Here is a 27,410-nt window from a genome sequence, read left to right on the forward strand (position 1 = left end):
TATTGATTTAAATTCAATGATGAAAAACTACAGACTTATAAAATGCCATTAGAACTTGTGTCTTAATATGTATTTATATGAGTAATATTATTTTTCAAGCACAGCACCTACAATACACAACTGAGAATCATAAATATCTGAGTTGTATTTCTTATTAATAGCAGCCATTAAACTGGATGAAATAGCAAATCTATGTGCTTACTTAAATAACCTAGTAACAGCAATTTAAATCTGCACTCACAAGAACAATCATATATTGGTGGTATGGAGCGGACACCGAAGAATCATTGTTATTGCACATTCCTTTCTAACTGCACATACAACCCAGAATCAATGTGCCGTTATGTTTCTGTGTGACTCAGGTCAGCTTCTGCTGTCATCATTCAATTAGTACATCCCATGGCATCCAATAAGCTTTAGTTAACAATGTATATCTATATGGAAACACAATAGTCATGCAGTGCAGCAAATGTTTGCTTTCAGTTTGGCATCTTGAAAAGCTGTAAAGTCCTCTGGTGGTCACCTGGAGAACTATGACTGCAATGCACGCTCTGAAATATAGATATAATATATAAGAAGTGAATACATTTTATACTGTTCCAATAAAATAGTTCCAAAGCATAGGTTTTAAGGTTTATTCTTAGTTTGGCAGGCTGTCATGTCTCATAACGTGGCATTTCCATTTTCTTTTTTTCATTTCTGATTAAGATCTGTTTTGGTTTTCTCCAGTCTGTCTGTCGTAAAGTCCTCGGAGACCATAGTTATACTCACGATAAATAAAAAAAGCTGTAAAGTAATTAAAAGTGCACTTTTGTTTTGACAGGCAGCATGGATGTAAGTACCTCATCAAATTCTCAGATCGCTACACTGGTAAGAATGACACAAATCATTGCTTTTCTCCTCATTTTTCAATCTAAATATGAATGCTTAAATCTTTGCTTTTGTCAAACGGCCATGTCTGCAACTGCAAGTTGGTGTCCTCTGTCCTGTCCACCCTCACTCTTCCCCGTATCTCCATCCTTGCCCCTGACCCTTCCCTCGCTCCTTCCTCCCCCTCTCCTCCTCCCCCTCAGCATTCTGATGCTCTCTGCAGCAGCTGCCCTCCCTCTGGTTCTGCCCCACAGGCTAACAGCCTTTGGCCCACCCTGCCACCGTCTGGAACTGGATTCCCTGGGTGGCCAGGACAGCCCACCCAGCCTGCACCATGCTGGACTGGCCAGCCAAACACGCCCTGCTGGCCTGGGCCACAACCAGCTCCAGTCTCTGTCCCTGCAACAATTTCAGTTCCAGCCCCGGTGCAAACCATTACACCGGCTCCTGCACCAACTACAACCATAATGCCAGCTCCAGCTCCAGCTCTAGGTCAGCCCTGCCAGCCCTGCTGGCCCGGCACCCAATATCAGCTTCCACAGCCAACAGCTCCAATTCAAGTTCAGGTCCCTGCTCAAGTCCCAACTCCGACTCCAGTTCCAGTCCCAGCACCCGCTCCTGCTCATGCTACCAGCATCCATCCAAATGTACCAGGGTGGCCTGCCCACCCTGGCTGGCCTTATAACCCGGGACAGTCAGGATGGCCTGGACAGAATCCATCTCTCGTGCCTGTACACTGGCTTCCACCCACATCTGGACCTCTGGTAAGTCGAATGCAAGGAATCTAACTTGCATTAATCTTACAATGTTGATTGGTCACCAGGTTGTTTAATGGTCCCTCTCTCACTGTTTAGAGTGTGCCATACAACCTGAACCTGGCCCGTGGGGTGTATGACAAGATGATGATGACCATCTTGGGTCATGTCAAACCTAATGCTAAAATGTAAGATTATTTGTATGTACTTAAAGTGTCTCCCTATGCTGTTTTGTACATATTTAGTTTTCTCCATAACCTCTTATCTCATGTTACGTACAGTATATAAAAATATCGTCCGGGTGAAAAGACACAAATTCTACTCAACGGAGACAATACAGTGCCGATGAAAGTCCAACCTGCTTTGCTCTCCCACAGGTTCACAGTGAACTTTCTGAGAGGCAATGACATTGCCTTTCATATCAACCCTCGCTTCAGTGAGGGGGGCAAACAGGTGGTGGTCCGTAACCACAAACTGGGTGAGCGCTGGGGCCCAGAGGAGAGGGACCTGAAGGGACCCTTCCCCTTCGCTCCTGGGAGCCCATTTGAGGTGAGTTTTAGAAAATGGGATCTAGCCACATGGTGGACTGAGGAACTGGGCTTTAAGATTGCTTTGTGTAGCATGCTAACATCAATCAAATCTTTACCACATTCATTCACCTGAAGTGTCAACGTCTACTAGAAGCTACTAATCATATTTAACCACTGTCTCATTTGAATTTTACAAGATGTTGATGTTTCAAAAGTCTACACATGGTGCCTTTAACTGACTCCAGGTCACTTTCTCATGGTTAACGTCAGGCTAACGTTTGGAAAAGATGGAAAGGGTTGGAAAGTCGTTTGTGCAAGCGAGTCCTAGATAAGGGAACAGATGTACTGCAGGGAGGCTCCTGGAGGTCAGTGGGGGTCTTGTGTTGCTCAATAACATCAATAACAATTACGCTTTACAGGCATCAGCAAGCAGTAACTAATCTAAGCTAATTCTGTCTTTGTGTCCAACAGTCCTTGTGTCCATGTTTACTGACAACTGCAGTGTGTTTCTCTGCTATTGCGCCTTGAAGTTTCCCTGGATTTTGCATTGACAAAAATATCCTCCTGCACATTGTTATCCTTTAATGAAATGCCAGTTAAAAGATTTGGCACAACACAAGAACTTATTTGAGCACTGCATGTACGATGGCTCACAGTCTTGATGGCTCTGTTCCAGATGAAGATCCTGTGCACTCATGAGGCGTTCAGGGTGGCAGTGAACAACCTCCCGCTGTTTGAGTTCCGACACCGTGTCAGAGAGCTCAACCAGATTGACAGGATAAACATCCTGCATGATGTCGTCCTCACCTATGTCAACTTGGAGACACTTCCATAGGAAACACATTGTCTGTGTGTGTGTGTGTGTGTGTGTGTGTGTGTGTGTTGTAAATGCAGCAGAAATGCATACGGGGATACATATAGAAAATTTGCCCACACACACACAAACACACAGGCTTCTAATACACTATACTGTGGAGGCACTAAAGCCTTCCCATTTTTATATCATGGTGCTTAAAGATTGAATAAGTGTGTTAGTATGTAATGTGATATTAATAATCACGTGAGCTGAGCTCATTCTATAATGTGCCACAGTAAGTTGCTACAAAGCTAACCCTTTCATATACATAAAGCTTTTCACTATAAATATGCTAATGCTATTTATTGTGTACAATCTTTCCAATTTCATTAAATTACCACTAATAGAAAATAATACATGTATCAATATTGTCTGAAAACAATTATGTCTCAGTTCTCTGGGGTTCTGTTAACTGTAATGATTCTTAGATAAAATTGTCAGTCAGAAATAAATAATCAACACCAACGTCTCCATGTTTATTTTTGTAAGAGACCATATAGGACAGTGCTGTAATTAGAAACTGTATGACAGTAACCAGGAGAAAAATCTCTTTCAGAGAAATCGAAACTCTCATTAGAACATTAAAACCAGCGCTACAAGAACACTCAGAGATGTACAGAAGGAACGTCAGCTAACAAAAATGAATTACTGTCTGATATACATTAAGTAATGATAAGCACATGTTACTGCTACTTCTGCAATGAGGGAGACACTGTTGGCAAAAGAGTATGAATTACATGGCTGACACAGGAAGCCTAAATCTCTGGGGCTAACATCTTTCCAGGCCCATCATCTGACACTTACCTCTAACTTCACGTCAGTGTCATCTTTTCTGTCCTCACACCTTAACTCCACTTACTCTGCCCTCCGACCTAAGCATGCTCTCTCTCTCTCATGACCCTCTCTTTTTTAATATGTAAACAGTACCATCTTTTCCCACATGATATTGGCCTGGAGATGCTACAGTCCTGTCCAGAAGTCAGCACTCTGGTCTGGAGCAAGATGCACCACTGACCAGGCAGGAAATAGCTGTAATGCCACCCTTAGGATGGACTTTTGATTTTTATTCTAAGAGCCTCACTACTGGTAAAGATAATGGAATAATGGAACCTGCAGCCTCCAGGGGACGCTATAGGGGCTTCAGACTTCATAGCCTTTACCAAAACATAACTATCTATAACTTAAATAATGCCCAATACCACAGGACGATTTATGTAACCAAAACACAGCGTTTAGTCAACTACATCTTTTCACCAACTACCTGTGCTCTTCATGTGACTTCACCATCATTGTCCCTCTAGTGTCTCCCTTCATAACATTTTGCGACTCATTACGATTTTAAAAAAGGGGAAAACAGACAAACTATGGCATTTTGAAAAATAAGGCAACCTTTTTTTACTCATTCTTATTTCAGTGCATAATACCTGACATCTATTTTTTTCAGTTTTCTCCTAATATAATGACATCTCATCCACTTTCAGTCAATACAGTTCAGTAACTAAGAGTTCTAAAAGATCTCTGTGCAAATAACAAATGTGCAATTCACAGTGCTATTGGGTGTGCAGTGCGCATAACAGTCAGACTATCTCCTCAGGTCTTGGTATCTAGTTTCCTCTCCACAGACTTCAGCAGCAGCTCAGCGTACTGCTCCAGCAGAGCGAGGGCCTTCTCCCCCTCACCTTTGACCTCCTGGTCCACTTGGGACCCTTCACTCTGTGAGGAGGCTTGAGGCAGAGAGTCTAGCTCGGTCTTGACCGTGAACAGGGCCTCGGACAGGATTCCCCTCATCTGCTGTTGATCCTCACTGGGCTGTTGGCCACACTGGAGAACCTGGTTTAAATTAAACCATACACACAGAAACCAGTCAGACAAGCAGCGAGTGAGACGGACAGGAAGACAGGTATACAGGTTGTTTACCAGTGTGTTTGAGTTTTTCATCAGGTTGGGTGGCAACTAAGGACTGTTTTAATGATCAATTAATCTGTCAGCTAACCAAATAATCTTTTTGTCTATAAAATATTGAAATGTGTCTACTGTTGAGCCGATTAGTCGATTAATTGATCAACAGAAATGAATTCAAACTCTTTTGATAATCGTTTAGGTCATTTTTAAAGCAAAAATACCAACTATCTTCTGGTTCCAGTTTCTCAATTGTGAGGAAATAATCAACAAATAAACTGATTATGAATATGTTGGTCAGTTTCAGCCCTAAACGCATCCATCACTAAACCAAACGCGTTGTCTTTAAGTTGCTTGTTTTGTCCTACGAACAGTCAAAAACCAAAAAGTATTTACCCCTCAGCCAAAAACCTTGGAGTCATTTTTGATCAGGATCTGTGTTTTATGCCCCAGGTGAAGAAAGTTGTTCAATCATGTTTTTATCATTTGAGGGACATAGCCAAGGTCAAGTCTCTAGTTTCTGCCGTAGACCTAGAGAAACTTATCCACGCTTTTATTTCCTCCCGCCTTCACTACTGCAACTCTCTCTACACCTGTCTCAGTCAAAAATCAATCCATCACCTACAGTTAGTTCAGAACGCTGCAGCTCGGCTACTAACCAAAAAATGTGACCACATCACTCCGGTCCTTGCATCCCTTCACTGGCTGCCCGTTCATTTTAGGATTGATTTTAAAATTCTTTTAATTACTTTTAAGGCCAGACTTGGGCTGGCCCCTCCTTCTATTTCTGAACTTTTATCCCCTTATGCACCAGGATGCAGTCTGAGATCCTCTGGTAGTTCACTACTGGCCATTCCAAGGTCTAGGTTAAAAAACCAAAGGAGACAAGGCCTTTGCCGTCAGAGCCCCTACACTTTGGAAAAAGCTACCAGAGGAGATCAGACTTGCAGAGTCAGTTTCCCGTTTTATTTCACTTCTTAAGACAAACTTTTATAAAAATGCTTTTATTGTGTGATGTCTTTTAATTTCATTTGCATTTCACTTTTGTTTTGATGTTTGTATTTGATTCATGTGAAGCACTTTGTTATTCGTTATACAAATAAACTACTATTATTATTTAGTTTGCTATCATATACGACAAAGAAAAGCAGCACAATATTACATTTGAGAAGATGGAACCAATAAAAAGTTTTGCCATGTTTTTAATCAGTTATGAAAATACTCCATAATAATTATTGAACTGATTAATGGACTAATTGTTTCAGGCCTACAGTTAAGTAAAAATGGATGTGTCAAATTGGGAGCTAATTAAAGCATTACAGCAGCAGCATCCACAGAAGTTAAAACAGTGACAAAAAGCAGTCCATTATGAGATTGTAGGATTTCAAGAATCAACAGTATTATCTGCCTATACGTGCAACAATAACAGGAACATAAGCAATAACAGACGTGTAATATGTGAGAAGTGATCTCTATCTATTCCTCCTTTATCTTCACCATCTCTCTCTTTTCATCGTCTTTCTCCTGGTTCTTTTCATGCTCTTTTAATTCCCCATCTCCTCTTGTTCTGATTTTCAGACGCTCATAGACACACAGACACACACTCACTGACCGTAGTGTAGAGCATGATGGTTTTCCTCAGACTGTTGTGAAGCTCAGTAACAGCCTGCTTACAAGTTTCCAAGGTGATGGAGTGATCTGCAGAGAGAGGGAGAGAATGACTCTTTCAAGTACCGCACCGCATGTGGAGTGCGCACAAAGACACACATACAGTACAGAATGGATACACACAAACGCACAGTGTTATCGAGTGATGTGGGTGCACAGTAAATGTTAAGCAAAAGGTTAAAGAGCATAAAAAGAAAAAAATACTTGGTAGCAGAAAACTATAGAAAAAACACACACACAAGGAGGCTGCTGTACAAAGCTGGAGAGCAGCAGCTGTGTGAGCTGTGAAAAAGAGAAAAATGATTTCACAGTTTATATCCTCCAGCAAAACACAGCTGTAGGTACAAATGTGGACTCGGTATCATTTAATGGCATTCATGGTCAGTGTGCTTTCAAATTGAAATGTTAACTTTGTGAGGCACCAGACAGAGAAGCATGAAGAACAGGATGAGGAAGTTATTTTAAGATTCACCTCAGCATTTTAACTGTACCCGAGTGAGCAGCACATTCCGATAATTGAGATGTGTTAATGTTAAATGATCATTTATTAATGTATTATCATCAAAAGGGAGCGTCAAGGTTCAAGTTTGGAGCCTGTTGCAAGAAATCCTGGTGTTTTGTTCAATAGTAATTAACATTTTAAGCAGCATTCCAGAGTACTTGCTCAATCATGTTTCTGTCATCTTAAACCAAAATATGACATGTTTGAACTTTTCAAGACACAGAGACCAAAGAGACGCACAGAAAAACTAGATGACATTAAAATAAAGTAAAAGGGAGGAGAATTCAAAACATTATCGTCTCCCTTCATCTCTGGATTCACCCTTGTAACCACAGTACTGACAGCAGGAGGGCGCAGAGACAGACGGACAGACAAGAGGAAGACAGAAGGCGAGCAGCGTGAAGAGGAGGAGTGTTTGTGACGGACAGGTTGATAAAAGAATTCTGGGGAGACCGACCTGGTTTGGGGTCAGCACTCGATGTGTGGGCCTCTTTGGGCACCAGAGGGCACTCTTTAGCTGCAGCCACCTGTCGAGGCTCCTTGGCACTGGGAAGGAATGTCAGAAATGTGTGTCAGTTACTGTTTTATGCAAATTCTGACATTTTGACATGAAAACAAAGAGCAAAATGTATGAAATTAGCATAACACTGCAACGCTCTCACGTAAAAAGGCAGCTCAATAAATGCTTAGCTGACTGTACCATTTGTTGTTTATAGAGGTGATTTCAGTACAGCTGTTAAGAAATCTTTATAGCTGTTTGCAACAAAACATGTGGTTAAGTGTTTGGTGAAAGTGATGTCAACATGTACCTCTCAGCAGACGAGCTTCTCCTCAGCTTCACTGGTAGTGAACTTGGCAAAGAGTGATCCAAACTTAAAGAAAGATGTCTACCTAGTGCTGAAAATAACAAGATAAACACAAAGCAACAAAGATAATCAGGGATTTAGTTCATTAACTGTGTGTGTGTGTGTATGGCACATATATGGTATAAGGCTGGCTGTCTAACCTTGTTTGTTTCCTGTAACATCACATCCAGGGTCTGTTGTCGGAGTTGAAGCCCTCGCCGGACCTCCAGACCAACTTGAGCTCTGACTTAGTTCTAGGCAGAGGCTGCGTCGAGGGCTGAGAGGCAGCTTGGGAAGCGGGATGCGAGAGGGTGGAACGTTCTGGGTAAAAGGGGTGGGTGAAACTGTAGCTGTAGGATGGGAAGGAGCGGGGGAGGGACTGTTTGATAGAGGACACGATAAGATGGACGATGATGATGAGACAGAAGAGGGGAAAGCGGTGATTGGAGATGAGGCGAGCAGTGGGAGCTCGACCTCCAGCTCCCCAGATGACCTCCTGCCCTTAGGGAATTGGGGGGAGCACGGTGGCGTTCCCATCTGGATACCTTCTCCCAGAGAGTTGGACCGACTGCCTTTGGCCATAGAGCTGGCTGTGGGGTTCATGTAGGAGTGCTGGGGCTTGAGTTTGGGACTCTCCCAAGGGAGGGGGGACTCGGGAGACTGTGGTGAGCTAGAGGAGGGTGAAGACAATTGGAAGGATGGCCTGGGAATGTTATGATCTAGGAAAAGCTGCTGAGGTCTCTTGCGTAACCCCTTTCTGGCACTTCGGTCAGACAGCACAGGGGAGCCAAGAGCTGGAGAAAGGATGAAGGAGTGGAGATTAATGTGTCTTTTTTTTTTTTTTTTGAAAAAATAGAAGCACATATAGAAATATATCATATAAATGAATTATTGCCAATTTCAGGGAATTGTCCAGAGTCAGAGTAACTTATTTCTCATATTTCACAGCAGATCTTCATGCTCCTAATGGAGCTAATCTAATTCATTAAAAAACCTGATTCCATTATTACAGAAACAATAGCGAATACATAGTAATATATCAACTAAATGATGAAGAAACGTACAGTCTGAGGCCAGGTTCTGGGCAGAGAGTGATTTCTTTAAACATGTTCTGTCGAACAGCAGCGGAGCTTTGGATGGAGGGTTGGACATCCTCCACAGGTGGGACCCTGAAGTCTTCTTCTTGGGGGGTCTAAGGGTAGGAGTATAGTTCCTCTCCGAAGCATCTGCCCTGCTGAGATGCAACACTTCAGCTTTAAGATCACTTCACATTCAAGTATCAGTATCAGTAGTCACAAAATGTCAAAAACAAACCAAAGTAAAATCAGTTCTTTTGATTCATGCATTTATTTTTGTTTGTGTCTGCACTTCATTTTAGTCATTTAGTCTCATTTATTTGCACGTGTATAACTGCTAAATGGGAGTTCAGTTTCTCCCAGTGTTTGTTTACCCCTATCTAGTCTGTAAGTACAGCATGATTGTGAAAAATGGGCAGGTTTTAAACAGTGTAAAATATTAATAATAAATATTATAGCCTTGTGTGACCTCAGAAATGTCCACTGCATTTTTGCTCTGTGAATTTATCAATGTTTTATAATCATTTATTTATACAAACAGAGTACCTTTTGTGCTCTTTGAACTTTTGTATTTATGATTCATTAATCTAAGTCTGCCACAGAAGCTTGGCTGAAAATAAAAACCCCTTGCAGCTCCCAGTTTGTATTTCCTTCTTACTTTGACGATTCGATTCTGCCAGGGGACACAGCGGTCTCATCCTCAATGTCTCCGCTCTGGCCATCCTCCATCAAGGGCCGCACTTTTGACACGGGGGGCTTAGCAGAGTGGCTGCCCTGTTCTTTTCCATGCACTTTGGCAAACATAGACACCCCCCTACACAGAGATAAGTCAGTACAGCGTTAGAGGATAGAGTTAAATACACAATTTAATCCTCTAAAGTATGTCAAAGGAGTAGTCTGACATTTTGGGAAATGTGCTTATTTGTTTTTCTTGCAGAGACCTGGAGATGAGAAGATCAATACCATTCTCATGTCTGTATGCTAAATATGAAGCTACATCCAGCATCCGATTAGCTTAGCACAAAGACTGGAAACAGGAAATAGCTAGTCTGGCTACCTACTGTGCTCAACCAAGAAATAGTTCAACTTATTAACCTCTGTGAACCACCAAGTTAGTTTTTACATACAAAATATAATATATATGAGCATTTGTACAGAGTCATGCTAGCTGTTGCCAGTCTTTGTGCTATGCTGAGCCTAATGGCTGCTGGCCTGGTTGAAGCCAGCAACATATATAAGAGTGGCATTTTATTATTATTATTATATCATTTTATTAAAGTAAGAGTTAGATGAAAAGACCAGCACCTCTACACCTAATTAGTTAACGCATTACATCTTGTTTGTTTGACTGTTCATGTATTGGAAAATCTCTTCAGAAGCAGTTGCCAGGCAACCAGCAGACTAGTAGCTAGTGCTAGTAGGTGGATTATGTTACCTTCGAACAGAGCCAGGACACATGGACAAATGTCCATGTTTCCAGTCTTTAAGCCAAGCTAATAAACTGGCTGCTGGCAGTAACGTCGTATTCACTGTAGTGCAGAAAGACATGAAAGTGGTATTGATTTTCTCATTTATTTCTTGGCAGGAACATGAATAATCAAATTTCCAGAAAATGTTGAAGTATTCCTTCAATTAAATAACGTTTTACAGTAGCAAATTCCATACACTCCGTCACCCCTGTGGTCTTTCACCCTACAATGTAAATACAGGATCGAAGGATAAAAAATGATGTTCTCACACACACAAAATTACCATAAGAGACTTAACAATGCCATTTCAAACTGACAGCTTGGCTGGATCCATACGGTACACAGATGGTTTAGCAGAGCAGTGTGCGTGAGTCCACATGGGTTTGTAATTATAGCTATGAGTCCGCACTGGTCTGAAGTGGTAAGCAGTACCTGTTATTACGTCCTCTGGCCAGGAAGCGTGAAGACATACTGAGCCTTGGGACTCTGCTCTGCTCAGCTGTGGACAGACATCAGGCATTAGAAAAAAACATCAAGGAAAATGGAGACAGTGGCAAAGAGAGAAGAAAAACACTCAGTGACACAGAGAGAAAAAGAAAGAGAAACTAACAGTAGGCCTACGAGAGAGAAAAACCACCAGACTAATCAATATTGTGTGTGTGTGTGTGTGTGTGTGTGTGTGTGTGTGTGTTGTGTGTGTGTGTGTGTGTGTGTGTGTGTGTGTGTGTGAATTGGAAGTGTGTGTGTGTTTGCCCTGTGTTACCTGTGCTGCAGCTCTCTGCCAGCGTCTCAAAGTTCTGCTTGAGGAAATCCTCTTGACTGCGGTCAGTGGTATCAGTCACTGTCCTCAAAGCCTCGTCCATACTCGTCACTTCTGTCTTTTGCTCCTCTTCCTCTCGCTCTTCATTCTCCTCATCAGAGCTGTCCTGGCTCAGAGACTCCACATCTGCAGAATCTGAAAGCAAAAGAAAGAACAAGTACAGCTGAGAGAAAGAAAAACCCTTTCCAAACCCCTATTGACCTTGATACATCTACTGCATAGAACAGGTAGATACCAGATAATCCTTAACAAATGACCAGTCAGAACATTGAGGCTTATATAGTAGTATTATCTGACATATTTCTATCAGGTTTGAAACAAAAATCCTAGCCTCTGTGAGCTCAAATCCCTCTCAGCAGGTATCAGCTTTACTGTACGTTGAAGAAACACCATGGCTTTCATGTACATTTTAGTCTTTCATTTTAAATCCTGCACTTGACACACTTTGAGTAGATATTTATAAGTTGAAACAGAAATGTAGACAGATAAAAATACAGAAATACAGCATACAAATGTGACTGTTTATTCAAGATCACTCTGCTATTTCTCTGCCTGCAAGCCATAGCAAGAAAATCCGTCATTGAAAGCCTTTTATGTGTTGAAATTTTGTATTATTTTAGCATCTTAAATTAATAAATGTACAATATTCCTTAAATAATCTTAAGGCATTAGTTTTTGTTTGCAGAAAATCTATAATCCTGGTGACATTTGTGTAATCTTGGGAGGGGGTACAGCTGTCAGCCACGTCTTTTCTGATACTACCACTTGGGGATGCTGAAATCAGAAATGTTCAAAATGTATGCATATAAAAGTAGCTTTAAATACCAATCTTCATATTTCGTGCCCTTGTGTCTTCATTCTAGCGAAGGTACATCTCAACTGTTCACTGCTTTAATTGTCTTTTTGTTATTTTGTGTCTTATTGTTGTTGCCCTCACCATCGAGGACACAATCTGGGCTGGAGTCCCTGCTGTCGTAGCCTAAGGAGCAAGCACTGTCCGGGCTGCGGCTGTCCTGGCTCTCACTGCGGATCCCTCGCCCTTGCGTCCTGCAGTGCTGCTCCTTCATCATGTAATCACTGACGTATGAAAACACGGAGAGGTGGAAACAATGAGGAACAGGGCAGAGAGGGAAACATTAAACCAAGAATACAAAGACGCTTTTGTTCTCTTTCGAGGTCACTGTGATGAAAACTGTGTGCAGCAGGCAGGGATTTACCTGCCCTGTAGACTCGTGTCGCCCTCGTTCTCCTCGGGGTACGGCAAAGCTCCATCAGTCCCCCTGATGCCCTTGGATGGGTGTGAGGACAGCCAGTCAGTGGGTGGCCAGGGCCGATGCCTCTTGGCTCTCTCCTCCAACTGCTGCTGCAGAAGATGAGCACAGGTGACTTAGTATAGCAGTACAATTACACACACAGCTCCCTCTTTCTCTTTCGTAGACATCCTGCCCATCTATGCATACCATGGGCTCCTGGAGGCTGGACGTGCTCTGTCTCTCTCTGTCGTGAGGGGGGCAGTTGGGGTTTTTCTTGTGAGCAAAGGTCTCCAGCTGCCTAAGGTCCAGCATGGATTTCACCATCAGCTCCAGGGAGCCCATACGATGAGACCAGCGCCTCCGAGGACGCTTAGCAGAGTCAGGGGTGACTTGGCTGATGACTCCATGCTGTAAATGAGGGTTGGAGACGAATGTGATGAGACAGTAAACCATGATTTCTAATTGTAAAAGACATAAAAGACATGACTGTAAAATATCGGAAATTAAGACTGACTGAATATTAACAGTGTCAATATTCCTTCAAATGAGGTTGTGTGATTTTTAATCCCCTAGCTTTGGCTGTATATTTCAGAATGAATTTCACATTTCTTTTAAGACTCAGCAGGGCATTTCCCCCCCGGTTCATCACAGAGGATTTAATCTCATGTGTGGTGGAGTGAAGCCTGAGATCCTTAAGCCACTTCACTCCTCCTGAAGTACTGATAGAAAACTAAGAGACACAGTAGACAGGAGATGTTCTGTTCATCAGCTGTCTACTCTATATACTTCAATTTTGTACTGAATATTAAGTACTGTTAATTATTTATTTTTATTTCAGTTGTTTAATTTGACTTCCCATGAATGTGATTAACATGGAATGGCAATTAAATATACTGGAACACACACACACACATGCATGCACACACACACACACACACACACACACACACACACACACACACACACAAAGAAAACCACTGCAGTGGACAATCACATTCAAGCTAAAGTCGCCCTTCCCATCACACAGATGATAAATACATTTAGACTTTGCTTATTGCTATTAGACAATTATTTCATCATTAAGTTGTTGAAATGAACATTGGAATTTGAATTTGTGCAATTTACTTTCGGGAAAAAGATGTTTTTCCTCATGTAAGGACGGTGGTCTGCACATTTAATAGTTTCAAAAATGCATCTAATGTGTGTTATTTCATTTATACTTATAATATTGAATATAACCACATACCTTTGTCAGTTCCCAGTCCTGTCCTTCATCTGAGCCTCCTGTTGTATAAAAAGAAGAATAATTATAGATACCATTTTATTCCTGGATTGTATTTTTAATTCTGCTGCACTCCGCAGAGAGGTCAAAGGTCAAGGACACTGCAGTCGGTCAGATGCTTGCTAGCAGACATCCCTCTGCTCAGTACTGGACCCTTCTAATTCCCTTGATAAGCATGTGGATCACAGTCAGCACAATGTTTGTATTCTCATTCAGTTCGCAGCCAGACAGTACCTGTGTCCTCCTCTCCATGGCTGCTGTCAGAGGAAGTGTTGGTTGAGTTGTCTTCGGGGTCGTTGGGGTCGGCGGTCTCTGCTCTGTCCTCCCCCTCGTGCTCATGGTCACTGTCCGAGGACAAACCACCCAGGGTGGGGGCGCTGTACGCCTCCCGCCTGGAGCAACACAATCAGAGAGTCGGAGAAAATGATGAATGCTCTGGCATTCATTAAGTGTGAAGGCATTTTCTCCGGGTGGCTACTTTATGATCAAGCGCTAGTTGATTGAAGTTTATGGAAAGGATGTAATCAATGAAATTTCTTGAAGGTGAGGTGTGTTTCGTCACCTGAGACTGGAGGTCTTGCAGGGTGGCGTGTTTGGGTTTTGTCTGAGTTGGCACAGCCTCTCTCTCATGCTGATTGTCAGCTCTGGAGCCAGGCGCCACACAAAGATACAGCTAGGAGATAAAAGCACTCGGGCATTAAAAATTCAGCATTTCATTTCAGCTTGACTATTGAGGAAACTGTCTGCAAACACATTTCTCCACTCATTTCCTCTTGCAGCAGAGGCTGAAGATGAATTCAATTTGGGTGCTACTCCCATCCTGGTTTTGATCCAAATTTTATTTTAGCACAGGGGGCGTAGCACTGACATTATTCATATTTAAATATCTCACTGTTATTACAGCTCTAGTTTTAAACATATAACTAAAACGTGTCATTCTTTTCAGAAATATGACATTATAATGATTGGTTTAATGCTGTATTTTCTAGAGCGACTACACACACAATACTGTCTCTCACCTGTCACCTGACACAGAAATCAAATGCTTGCAGTCGTTGGTAAACTTCATCCCAGTGACAATCTCTGCAAAACAAGAACGATGGCTGGTTAGAGATCATATTCCCTACTGCTATAAAGGTGTCAGTTTGGTTACATGAAGTATGTGTGTGTGAGGTACAGGTGTGTGTGTGTTTCTGTTACCAGAGTGCCCAAACATTGTGGCGACACACTCTCCAGTGTAGAAGTCAAAGATGCTGATGTTTTTATTGGAGCAGCTTGTGGCCACGTATTGACCTGAAGGATCGATCTGCACCTGCCAGACCAAATACAAAAGCATTTTAGTGTTTATGAACTGTGTATATAGGGGGAGAATGGTTTTTGGAGTATGGACGGTGCAGAAAAAATGTTACCCTGAGCAAACTTCCATCTTCACTCAGTGAGCCTTTGTAGAGTTTCTTCTGTTTGCCACTGCTGATGTTAAAAATCCTGCAGTACAAAGGAAAAGAAAAAACCTGTTTCTTTTAAGGTTCATGTCCAGTTGCTAACCTCCTCATCCTTCAAAAATGCACATACATGCCCTAGCACTCACCTGATGCAGCGGTCTTGGCAGCCGACGGCAGCGTACTTGCAAGTGGGGTCCACACCCATGTCGTACAGCGTGGTCTTCCTCACCATGTGGTGAGAGCGCCTGAACTCTGTTCCTCTGTCAGTCTGCAAAACAAAGAGAAAGTCTGTCAGGTCTGTGCAGAGGAGAGAGGCTGCTGTGGCTTTAGCATGAAATGGAGGGAAAGTGGGACATTAAAACAACCTTCCATCTTTGACCTGGTTGTGCAGCGAGTAACTGACTGCAAGAAGCTTTAGTGTATGCTGCTAAGTGTATGCGTTTGTGTTCTTTGCAAAGAAAGCAAACATGACCTTTGCATTCAGATATATAAAAGCTGCAGAGATCAGTTTGAATAAATATAAATGTGTGACTTAAAAGAGGGCGTATATACTCAAAGCTGTTCTGCTTTAAAATGCACTAAATACAGAAGAACGTGTATTTTGCCTCAGTTAAAGTTTGGTGGAATCAATGTGCTTTGCAGTGTGAGTTAAAATAAGTCATATCACTTTTGATGTTTAGGCCATAGAAAATCTGTGTTTGCGCATCCAATCACACAGACATGGTCAGAAAAGAAGATTATTATGGTTCATTAGGAATCCTTGGAAACACAGAGCAGCAGAGACGATGCTCATTTATGTTTTGCAGTGAGCACAGACCTGTCACAACGAGTTTCTTAAATGAGTACTCCATAAATGTCTGGATGCTGAAGGGAAGTTTTGCTCAAGACTAACAAGCCGCTGCTTATTGTGCTCTACAAAACTTGATGTTGTGAGTCACTGCAGTGGCCTGAATCGTGTCTTAAGTTTAAGAAGAATGACTTATGCAAGTCTGACCAAACAGAAAACTGGCCCAGTAACCCAGAAGCAAATCTAGAGGAAAGAATGCAGCACCATGTCTCCTTTATTGCTTTGGTTATACAACTTGTACTGCAAATTCTCCTTTTGTAGTACATGCTGTAGAGCTGTATTCACAAACAGAAGCTAAATAGATTGTGTTACTGTCGAGCTGCAGAGTGAGTCGTTGATGGGAGGAATAAATGAAGAATTTTTAATCAAAAGGAAAGAAGCAGCTGCTGAATGCTGAAGCAAAAACAGCTCCTCACTGTGTCTTAAATGGCCAGGACAGGTTTTTTTTAAAGAAATCTGGTTTGTCATGTAATCCTATAGAGTGTCTCTTTATATTAAAATTACACAGGAAGTCATGGGAAACTAGGAATTTTACTGTGATTATTGGTTATTGCTTTTATAAAACATTGGAAAATAAACTGTATTTTTAAAAGTTTAGCATAATATTTAGTATACAGTATGTGCAGTAGTTTTAGTTTAGCTATATTACAGGTGATTTTTAGTTTAAGCGTGAATGTTTTTGAGTGTATTGTGTGTGTCTTGGATATTTTACAACAGATTCCACCTGTGGGACAAGATACGTGTCAGATGAAAGGTGGGGACAAACTGAACCTTGCTCAGACGTGCCTCACCTTGTGTGCGGTGCGGAAATAGATGCTCTTGTCTGCCCCACAGCTGATCATCCTCACTTTGTTGTCATTGGCTGAGGAACAAAGAGATTTGTTACAGGAGGAACTTCTCTTTATAAATTCTTCCATTGTGCCTGTAGGAATCACAGAAATCCTGCTATTCTTCATCAGACTGCTATTATTAGTATTTTCCAAATTTACAGTCCAAGGAAAAAGACATTAGTTACAAGAGTGTAGCTTCAAAAATCAGAGTCTGAATTGATCCAAATTCAAAATCAGAGGCGGTAACTAATGCAAATATGTTACAGTGCAAAAAGTGCAAAACTTTTTTAAAAAGTGCGTTACAAAAAAGGCTTTCCTCACAACAAACAAAGCTCCACCTGACTACACATGTATAGTTGTCATCTATTATTTAAACAAGCAGCATTGCAAGCCAAATAAAAGAGGGACTTTGTGTGGGCCTGAGTGGAGATGAAAGCGAGGATTAAGAAAAGATTAGCTGTCAGATGTTGACAGTGTCTCAAGTGGCTCACCAGCAAAGCGGACGGCTGTTATGGATGAAGAGTGTTCGTCGAGTGTCTGCACCAGACTGTAGTCATCCTCAGCATCCAACACATGGATCAGACGGTCCCTGCTCGCTGTAGCCAGCAGCTTCAGGCCTGACAGTTATAAGATGATTTTAAGCAACTATCGTACACACAGCCAAAACACGAATACTCTACAAGCGTGTCATCACGGTACCCACACTGTATACACACAGACCTGTTCCTGGATCACTGTACTCGAGACAGAGTATCTCAGCATCATGGGCCTCCACTTTCAGAATCTCCTCCATGCTGCTGAGGTCATGAACCCTGGAGAACAGACGTGCACACATTATTTAAGGGATGGAGGTGAAGAACAGTTAAGATGTTTTTGAAAGTGAATTGGCAGTAATATCTGCAGTCCAATTAATCAAACTCTCTGAATAATCTGCTGTCTAAATTTGAGCCTTTGTGTCCCACCTCAGCATCCCGTTGCGGTCTCCAGATGCCAGGTGTTTGCCGTCAGGACTGACACAGATGGTCCTGATGCCCGCCCTGCTTTCTGTTGTCTGTCCATCCCCGGATTTATCTGCATTCACATTTGCCATAGATTCCGGATCCAGTAATGTAGCGGTGTTTCCATCTATGTAGATTATATTCAAGAGATCCTGCAAAGCAACGATGGACAGAGAGACAACTCACCATAGGGAGACTATGCACTTAAGAAATATCAGCATTTGCTTCTGTGCGATGTGAGGACACACAGATATTGATGCAAAACTCACACTGCAGAGGATGTTCTGAAAATGAACTCGAGTTTGAGACCAGTCATCCATGCGCCACAGTCTGATGGTGTTATCAGCTGAGCAGCTAAGGAACACGCCTGATGACAAACCAGCACCCAGTTCCCCAGGAACATCTGGGAACACCTGAGGAAGGACGAGAGAGAAGGTGGGTAGGTAGGAACTAGGAGTCCAGGAGGCACAACAGTTTGTAGATTTATAGATTTCAAAAGCTTTGATATACATTTACATTCACAATGGAGCATTCTTATAAATTGTAGTAATGCAGGTTTACTATAACGGATGCATTGCCTTTTATTGCCTATTATTAGCGAGCTAAAACTATCATATGAATTCTGACACATGAGTAAGAGTATGATATTTAATTCTAACTTATTCAATGTAATAACTAATAACAAAATACAATAAAAAATACATTAGTGTGTCTCAAACTGGTCCAGAGTTCAGCAGGATAATGAAAGGCCAGTTTTGGCATTTGGGTGGTATTGATCAATCCTCCAATGTGCTCCATCAGTAATCTAATCAATGGCCAACATCCAAACGACTGAGTCAGTGGTTGGTTTGAAACACACGGAATTTGTCACATTTGCTAAAGAACTATGTCGTTCACTTCCTCCTGCCTGTTTACCTCCAGGTCCCAGACACAAGCAGCGTGGAAGAGGGCAGAGTGCACCTTCCCCACCCTGCTGACATCTCTCACATCCCACACATACAGACTGTGGTCGTTATACACACAGCTGAGCCAGTGGCTGATGGGGTCATAGGTAACAGCAATGGCAGCTGGGTAACGGACATCTGTCTTGGTGGAAAATAGGTGGCTGACGGGAGAGAGGGTGGAGTACATGTTTAAAAGACCATGGAATAACAGCACAACAACGCTGAAGAGTGCTTCAGACTATAAATAGAGATTATTTGATCCTGCAGTGGATCATGGGCCAAGGAAAGGCTGCGTTACTCCTGAGCTCTTCCTCACCTGGCCTCGGTAACAGCTGTGACGTCAGTGCCGAGGGGGTGCGGCCGCGGCAGCGTGCAGACAAAGTGCAGGTCAACGGGACTGAAGGCTCGCACCGTTCCATCAGCGCAGCCACAGAAGATCATATCCTCAGACAGAGACAGAGACTGGGCCACGCTCGTCTACAGGGCAGCACACGATATAACAGGCACATCAGCTCATTTCATAGCTCCGTAATTAAAAAAAAATCCCCTGTGGAGCAAGGAAATCTGTCCTTTAGAATATATGTTAAGCAAGAACATGGTAAACTGAGACCTAAAATAAAAATCAGTAGCGGAATAATAAATGACAGTTTCAGGACAATATCTGTATTCCACGTGAAACCTATTCTCGTTCATTGAAGCCTAAAAAAAGTCTAGGTGAGTCCATGTGAGCCGTGCCTGTCTGTGATAATGAAGGTTACAGGGCAACACATCCTGTACTTGTCCCTGCTGCTAATCTCTCTTTGATCCACTGACAGAAGGCAGGAGAAGAGCCACACACCTTCATCTGCACCTCTTGATTAAACACCACAGCTGGACACTGACCATGAGCAGTGCTTCATTGTACAGCAGCATTATGATTATTATTATTACTGCTACTGTACAGCACTCAGATGCATAAATATACCGTAGATTTAATACTGGTGAAGCTAAATTAGATGAGTGAAATTAAAGATGTAGACACCTACTGAATCAACAACGAGCACAATGCATGTTTGATGAAAACCAGCAACGTTTTAAGCAGCTGATGTTTTTAAACCTCACTCATCAGTGTTCATAAATTGTAAAGGAATAGTAAAAGATTGTTTTAAACACACACACACACACACACACACACACACACACACATGCAGACACATGAAACACGCTGATTCGTCACAATCAGACCTGTGTTGTGGATCAGATAAGATAATGTTTAGTTAATGGCGGAGTGACACAGCCCAATCAATATCACTCCAACACTTTGATAGGGATGTAGTCCTTAACTAAACCACACAAATTAATCCCCTTGTTGCTGTTGGCTACATCATCCCAGTCACTCACCCGTAGGTCCACCCATTTGTCCAGCATCCTCTTGCTGTTAAACTCACACAGCAGGCCAGAGGAGGTGATGCAGAAGGTGGAGTCAGATTTGGGGCCCCGCCCACAGGCAACATCGCAGAAAAAGTTGTTCCTCAGCTCCCCCAGCAGCCCCGAGCGGCCCAGCAGAGGGACAGGAGCACTGGCCTGAGAAAAAGAGGGATGAGGGTTAGCTGATGAAGCTCATGCTGTGGTGGTTAAAGCAGGATAACGGTTATATTCACACTTAAGAGTTATTTCTCTATATGTCCACATCTGCATCCACATCTGGGCTTTTTGAGTATGTAGTAGATGTGTTTAATTAAATTTGCGCTTTGTATTATTAAATTATCTTCTATTTCTTTATTTGAGTGTCAGGGATATGAACTAAACATTAGTGAAGTCGTGAAGACAATTGTGACGAACAGCTGTGGAACAATGAAATAGCAATGAAAGAGGAAGCCAAAACCAGACTCCCAGTTTACTAGGATGTTTTTTTCCAGCTTGGATAATTTCCAAGGCAATGAAACTTTTTTAACAATGTGAAAAAAAATGTTTGGCAGAAAAAAGGATTCTTCAGAAGGCAGAAGAAAAACCGTAGCTCTCTCTTTACGGACAGAGAAAACCAGACCAGAATGATGTAGCCCAAAGGGAGACATTTCTCCGATTCAGTGGTTATAAAAAAATATAGGGATATGTTATTTCAGTACCTTGCTGGCCTTGCAGTGATCCAGATACCAGAACTTGACATGTCTGTTCCCCACAGTTACAAAGTAGGAGCTGTCCTCAGAGAAAGACACGCCCGTCACTTTACTGGACACCTTGTTGGCCGCTACAACGACGTCTTTCTGCAGGAGAACAAATCAACAACACACGTCAAACTTAAAGCCTTAAGGGGAGCTGGCTGCGTGATAAAACTCCAGATTGTGAAGTACCTTCCACGCCCAGACGTTGACCAGCATGTCATATTGGTTTCCCACACTGACGATGTATTTGCCGTTGGGGGAGAAAGCCACGCACGAGACGCCATACTTGTGCTTCTGGAGCTCCGCCACCTGTCTCCGTTCGGCCACGTCCCACAGTCTCACCGCTGGCAGGTGACCGCTCTGGTGAAAAGGACAGAGGGATGTGGACGAGGAGCAAGTGAGAGTTAATAGTTATTAAAGAAATGGCTCATGTTTTTGTCTCCATTCATCAAATCCACTGGAGCAGGCTACAAACAGCAGTCACCTGTCTCTCCAGTCTATTCAGCTCTCTAAGAGATTATCCTCTCTGTCCTCTGACCTCTGCTCGCTGTGTACATGTTACTTGTACCTCGACCTGCTCGCATTATTCTCCTCTCAGGGATCAAAAGGTCAGCAGGCTATTTGTGTAGTCTCTTCTTTTAATATTGGTAGAACGACCCTTTCAAAGGTCAGGGTCAGTGTCATCCATTCGTTCATGCTGCCTTTCCTCTCACCTGAAAGGCAGCATGAAGGACGCTGAGAATGGATGACATTCTCCTGAAGACAGAGCTGCATCCAAAAGAGACAGACAGAGGGAAGATGAAAGAAAAAAGGTACACGCGTCTGCTCTCTGCCTGTCCTTTATGTAAATGATCCACTGTTTGGTTTCTTATCAGATCATTCACTCAGGAATATCTTAAACTCTTCTCCTCTTTCAAGGCTTACAGGAAATCCTCTAACAGAGCTGTGACGCTCTCCGCTTTGATCACAGACTCGCAGCAGCTGGGAAGAGAACCATAATAACTCTGGTAGATGAATATAATATCAACATTTGCATTGGAAAATTGACAGTAAATGTGCACATCTAATAGTTTAATATGAAATCAGCTGTGCTCTCACGGCTCATGTGCTCACTCATGGTGGGAGTCTACAAGAATTTGGCATTTTGGCGTCTTTTAAATGGCAGCAGAGCAGCCTGTCCTCGGTGTATTTGGTCTTTTGAACTTTGGTCTCTGCCGTCATGGCAACTACTGCGTGCTCATCCACTTACACAGAGAAGTCTTTCATTGGCTTTGATTGGCTGGGGGAGGGCGGTGGGGGCGGATTAAGATAGCTTGTTGTGTTGAGGCACATGCTGTAACTACAACACTGTGACGCTTCACTGACAGGACACATTACTCAACTAAATTACTAAACTGTGAGGATATAAACACTGGACACATTATCACCATTAACTAAATGGCATATTGTGGATGAATGCTAAACTGCGGAAAACATCTGATCTGTAGTAAACATACAGTAATATCAACCTGGTGAGGGCAAAAATAAAAGAACGGAAGTCAGTGAGAAGCAAAGAGAAATGAGGCAAAGTGTTCAGCAGAGCCAAAGAAGAAGACGGCTGATTGACAAGTAAGAAGACTCACCTCTCCTGTGACCAAGTACTTGCCGTCAGGGGAGAAGGACAGAGCTGTGATGGTCTTTCTGTGAAAGTGACAGAGACAGAGACAGACAGCTCAGTGTGACTCTGGGACTTCTGTGACTTTCATGTTGCTCTGTTTCAATGCAGGCTATATTTGTGTAGGACTCACCTCGAGGTGTTGATAATGTGGTGCTGTCTGTTCTTTTTGGGGTTCAGCAAGACGACCACACAGCTGCATCAAAGACAGAGAAAAACAATATAATAATCCACATAAATATTTGACTTGGAACAAGCCTTCAAAGTGTCCAGTGTAAGTCTCTTGCACCGAGGTAAGAGTTTGGTGCAAGTGGAAAATTTCAATTTGCTGACTTTCAAGGGTTTTTGTGTTTATTTAGTCAAGGTGTTTACAAGAAATGTAAACTCGTCCACGGCTGAGCGGAAAACACATTTTTCAAGGTAACAAAAGAATAATTGAGCACTCATTTCACAGTGAATACTTGTGGCATGGCTTATCGCACCAATGCTTACTGATTATATACTGTGACCTTAAAAACATTCAAACTCTGATGTAACACATTACTGTGCTAATATGTACAGAAGTAAGCCTCAGTTGTTCATCTGTAATTAAACTTTACTCTGTGACCTGTTGAAGTATTTTCCAGGATTAACGTTTGAAATACAATAACACTGCACTCATTCACTCTTCTGGGGACACATTTCATAATACATTCATTAAACATAAAGTTAATCAATATTACAGACACTGTAAAACACAGACACAGATGGGTCGTAAAATTCTGAATTCCAAGTATAAGCATTTTTTAACTCAAAAGTAAAGCAGCATGAGATAACATAGCTTCAAAAACAAGGATCATTAATTTCATATCTTAAAGGAAGAGTCTGACATTTGACAACTGTTTGCTTCCACTCTCAACGCCACACATTTAAACAAAGGAGCTACAACACGTCAGTCTGTGAGATTTTATAGAGCAACTTTTGATCAGAAACAAGTTTCCCCTCCGTTTCCAGTCTTTATGCTAAGCTAACTAGCTAGTGGCGGTAGCTACAGATGTACAGACAGACATGAGAGTGGTGTCAGGCAACTCTAATGTAACATTACCCACTTTTGTATCAGTGTTTGTGCTTTGAATGTTTCAAAGTAAAACTCCTGTCCTGCTTCATGAAGTGTTTATATTATTTATGCACCATTTATATTATTTCCGTGCACTTTTTGTGTAATTGTCCTTTTTAAATATTCAAATAACTACATTGTTTCCTGTTCATAAAACTTCCTCTACATCCTGTTCAAGAGCGGCACAACAACGATCCACCTGTCGCCAAACTGGTTCTTTAGCTCCGGGCCAGGAAACTGCATTCCTGGTACCACAGATTGGACAGATTTAAGCTGAGGCTGCGAGTGGATTACCAGACTGTTTGTTATTTGGGTAGTACAGCGCTTGCTAAAATCACAATCAGAACCAGATACAGACACATGTATAAGTGCCCATGCCTGCATGCACAGATGTTGCTTTTCTCTCTTTCTGACAGACAGTCACAAACACACCATCCTTGACACAGCAATAATGTAAACAACTCAATTTTTCCTTTAGTTTTCAGACATTGACCTTCTTAGTATTAATACAGCTTTGTCAGAAGATTTGAGAGCAGCACAATAGAGGCTCAGAGCACAGTTTCTGTTTCAGCCTCGCGAGACCCACTATGCTTGTTTTTAAACTCTGCAGCAGCTCCGAGGGCCCCGAGCATCGCCACTGTAGATCTACAGTAAATCCTCCAACCTGCAGCTCTACACGTCTCTCTTTTCTTTTTTTTTTCTTTTTATTCTGCACTGAGCAAGTTAACAAAGCCAGTCTCAGTGTTTGCACAGAAATAATAATACTACACAGTGCTCTTTACATCAGTGTATCACTGAGAAAGTCAAAGGAAGCCTCCCTGAGGACAGGATAATAAAAAGCTTCGGAGTTTCTCTGATGAGAGAGCCCACTGAGCTCTCCTCCTCAGTTCCTCTGAGATAGCACAGAGATTACACACACACAGAAATTTGCACACTAACTGTCTGTGTGAGGTAGATATGATAAGGGAGCACAGAGTGTTGATAAGTCAAAGGTCAGATGTTTAGATAATGATGATCTCTCTCTCTTCTTACCCTGCAGGGTAGGCCACGAGTCCGGATCGGGGGTCACAGGTCAGACCACTGTTTCCTGAGGCAGTGATGCCCAGAACCTTCTCCAAAGTCACCTGTAGAGACACAAAGCAGGGATGCACCTGGGCTCAACCATTTACTACTTTTCTTTTTGCAGGATTTCATCACAGTGAGAAGAGAGAGAAGATAAATAAGCAACTTAGCCCAGCAGTGATGTAACTACGCACCGTCAATGAATCAAAGACAGAAATAGATTGTTGCTGTGTGGTAACAACATGTGAAGACGGCTGGCTAAATGTGTCCTCTTTAAATCAAACAACTTAAAGTCGCTGTGTCTCAAAACACCCGCTTTCCCGTCACCATACAAAAAACACAGAAACTTCGGATTTGTTCAATACCATCTTATTTTGCAGTAGTACGCATCTTGCACAGCTACGATTCACATGCAGCAGGGGGGCATTTTCCCATTCCAGACTGACGCTTCAAACTAAAATATGTTATAAATGTTACCGTCATTTCTCTTTTGTGTACTTCACAGATGTAAAAGAATAGACTGATGTAAAATTAGATGAAAGAGATCAGGATGAACAGCAGTTAAACAGAAGATGTGACAGCTGGCTTGGCAAGCCTTGCTGTCTGTCTGTCTTGGGATTTATGAAGCAGCTATTAGTGTCATTGTCTAGTCTGGAGTAACATATGAATGTACCTGAGTCTGTGGTGTCCTACTAACACATATATGATGACGATAGAAAACAATAAAAACCACACTGAGCTGTGATCTCATGTAATAAAGTTATATTTTTTACTCTAGGGTTATTAGTCATAACCGATGGGTTTATTAGCGATTAATAAATCTTTTACTTTATATGATTTACCTCATAATAGATCACTTATAAGTCATTACATTGGGTTGCCAGGTTGTGAACAATCCCCTTTGCTACTGTTTATATTTTCTGTTAGGTATCACTGCAGGTATAATTGTTAGTTACCATTAACAAATGCTTAATAAAGCTATTAATAAATGGATTTCCAGTCCAAACAGTTCAACCACTTTTTTTCACAAACTGGCCACACAAAAGTTATACTGGTTAAAGTCTTATGGTTATATAGTATAATACATTAGTAAATGATTTATTAACCAATAATAAGCCCATTAGTTTAAAAAAAAAAAAAAGTTTAAAGCGGTAAGCTACCTCTTTTTCTACAGCAGCAATTTTAAGTGAAGTTGTTTAGGTATACCGTTGTCCCTGGCATTTTCTATACGTATTATCATGCCAAATCTCTGTTGTGGATTTAACACTACAAATAAAAGAGAAGTCTGCAGCATTATCAGATCGCCCCAGGCTGCCTCTCTTTATCATGACAAGTTGTTTCCCTCAGAAACTAAATCTGTTGCACTTTTAAAGAGGGGTCTATGGGAACATACCTTGCTGGTGAGATTTTCTCTCCTGCTCCTCTTGTGCTTGGTTGAGGGAGAACGCAGCAAATTCCTGATGCGACTTTTAATGGTGAACCCATCGCCTGGCATCTTGTTGGCAGCCCCCTGCTGACAGTCCACTGTGACAAGCCACCAGCCGAAGCGCGCATGCAGGCCGAGGAAGTGAATGAGCGAGCGATCTGTAACTGACCCACCCACCAGCACCAAACCTCCACCAGAGACAAGCTGAGGAGCTTTACCAAGTCGGACAGTGTTGCTGCTGCCGGGACATGTGTACACTAATCCTCTGAGTGGGTTGACTCTGCTCCTCTGTCGCTTCACATCGGGCACCGCTCCTGCAGCGTCTCTGCACTTCTGGACTGATGTCGCTTTGTCTCAACGATGCGTTGTTGTTTTTTTTTAAATAACAAGGAAAGAAAAGGCGCTGCTCAACTGTTTGCCTGACATGACATCAATGGTCTAATCTGAGACCTGCACCGGTCTCATGATTACATCAATGATTGCTTTTGTTGCTGTTGTACCTAACTGATTTAATAGGATTACACACAGAGGCCGTGGGCAGGCTCAGCTCTGAATGGCGGATGTTGGGGAACCACGGCTCCTTGTTTTTCTGCTGATTGAACGATAACAGTTTACTCATCTTTTATTTGCATATTTGCTCAAGTGAATAATTATCTGTTTTCTTTTATATTTTTTCTGTTTATATTTTCAATTTCAAATGTATTTATGTATATACTTGACCTGTTGATGTTTGTTTTGACTTGGCTAATGAATCCTAAAATCAGGCGATATCTGCTGGTCCACTATTCAGTCTATAATGCAAACTAGTGGCTGTGATGTAATGGTATATCGCTGCTGAATGTATACATCAACTTTAAAATAAACCTCTAACACAATAAAAGTGCTCAGTAAACGAGGCACTTAATCCAATTTGCATGCAATAAAGCCAGACAGACCCATTAAATCCTAATTAATTTGCAAGCAGCCAACAATTATACCGTATTAAGTGGCTCGGTGACTTCATTATCATCTTAAAGTCAGGTCGTAACGTTATTCAAATATTGAGGGCCTTGTTTGAGATTTGTTTGCAGTGAAATGACCATGTGCATAATCTTGACTAGCCTCCATGTCTAAACAGACCACGCCCCCTGTGGTGACACCAAGCC

General features: G+C 42.1%; 2 protein-coding genes across 4 annotated transcripts; one reads left to right on the forward strand and one right to left on the reverse strand.

Annotated features, from left to right (window-relative positions):
• Positions 1-813: 813 nt before the first annotated feature.
• LOC130187683 (galectin-3) lies at positions 814-3,001 on the forward strand. Its single transcript, XM_056405504.1, has 5 exons — positions 814-870; positions 1,074-1,634; positions 1,725-1,813; positions 2,003-2,174; positions 2,832-3,001. Exons 1-5 carry the CDS (start codon positions 829-831, stop codon positions 2,988-2,990), a joined length of 1,023 nt encoding a protein of 340 aa, XP_056261479.1. The 5' UTR covers positions 814-828; the 3' UTR covers positions 2,991-3,001.
• Positions 3,002-3,473: 472 nt separating this feature from the next.
• LOC130187701 (mitogen-activated protein kinase-binding protein 1-like) lies at positions 3,474-26,921 on the reverse strand. 3 transcript variants are annotated; one of them, XM_056405531.1, is made up of 33 exons: positions 26,233-26,921; positions 24,810-24,901; positions 22,815-22,877; positions 22,650-22,707; positions 21,217-21,387; positions 20,992-21,129; positions 20,267-20,449; positions 19,203-19,363; positions 18,858-19,047; positions 18,212-18,355; positions 17,907-18,094; positions 17,665-17,756; positions 17,436-17,561; positions 16,906-16,976; positions 15,414-15,535; positions 15,235-15,310; positions 15,026-15,137; positions 14,845-14,908; positions 14,388-14,498; positions 14,060-14,217; positions 13,790-13,827; positions 12,751-12,951; positions 12,508-12,650; positions 12,228-12,367; positions 11,234-11,425; positions 10,903-10,969; positions 9,660-9,815; positions 8,990-9,159; positions 8,087-8,719; positions 7,890-7,977; positions 7,538-7,626; positions 6,523-6,608; positions 3,474-4,841 (listed from the first exon to the last, which is right to left on the reverse strand). In XM_056405531.1, the coding sequence occupies exons 1-33, from the start codon at positions 26,332-26,334 to the stop codon at positions 4,602-4,604; spliced, it is 4,665 nt and encodes a 1,554-aa protein (XP_056261506.1). In that variant the 5' UTR covers positions 26,335-26,921; the 3' UTR covers positions 3,474-4,601. The 3 variants fall into 3 exon arrangements, with proteins under 3 accessions (XP_056261506.1, XP_056261507.1, XP_056261504.1); XM_056405532.1 differs by having other exon boundaries at positions 8,990-9,156; positions 12,508-12,653; XM_056405529.1 differs by having other exon boundaries at positions 12,508-12,653.
• Between the last annotated feature and the right edge of the window lie 489 nt (positions 26,922-27,410).

Source organism: Seriola aureovittata, chromosome 19, assembly GCF_021018895.1.
Source record: "Seriola aureovittata isolate HTS-2021-v1 ecotype China chromosome 19, ASM2101889v1, whole genome shotgun sequence".
Lineage (NCBI taxonomy): Eukaryota > Metazoa > Chordata > Actinopteri > Carangiformes > Carangidae > Seriola > Seriola aureovittata.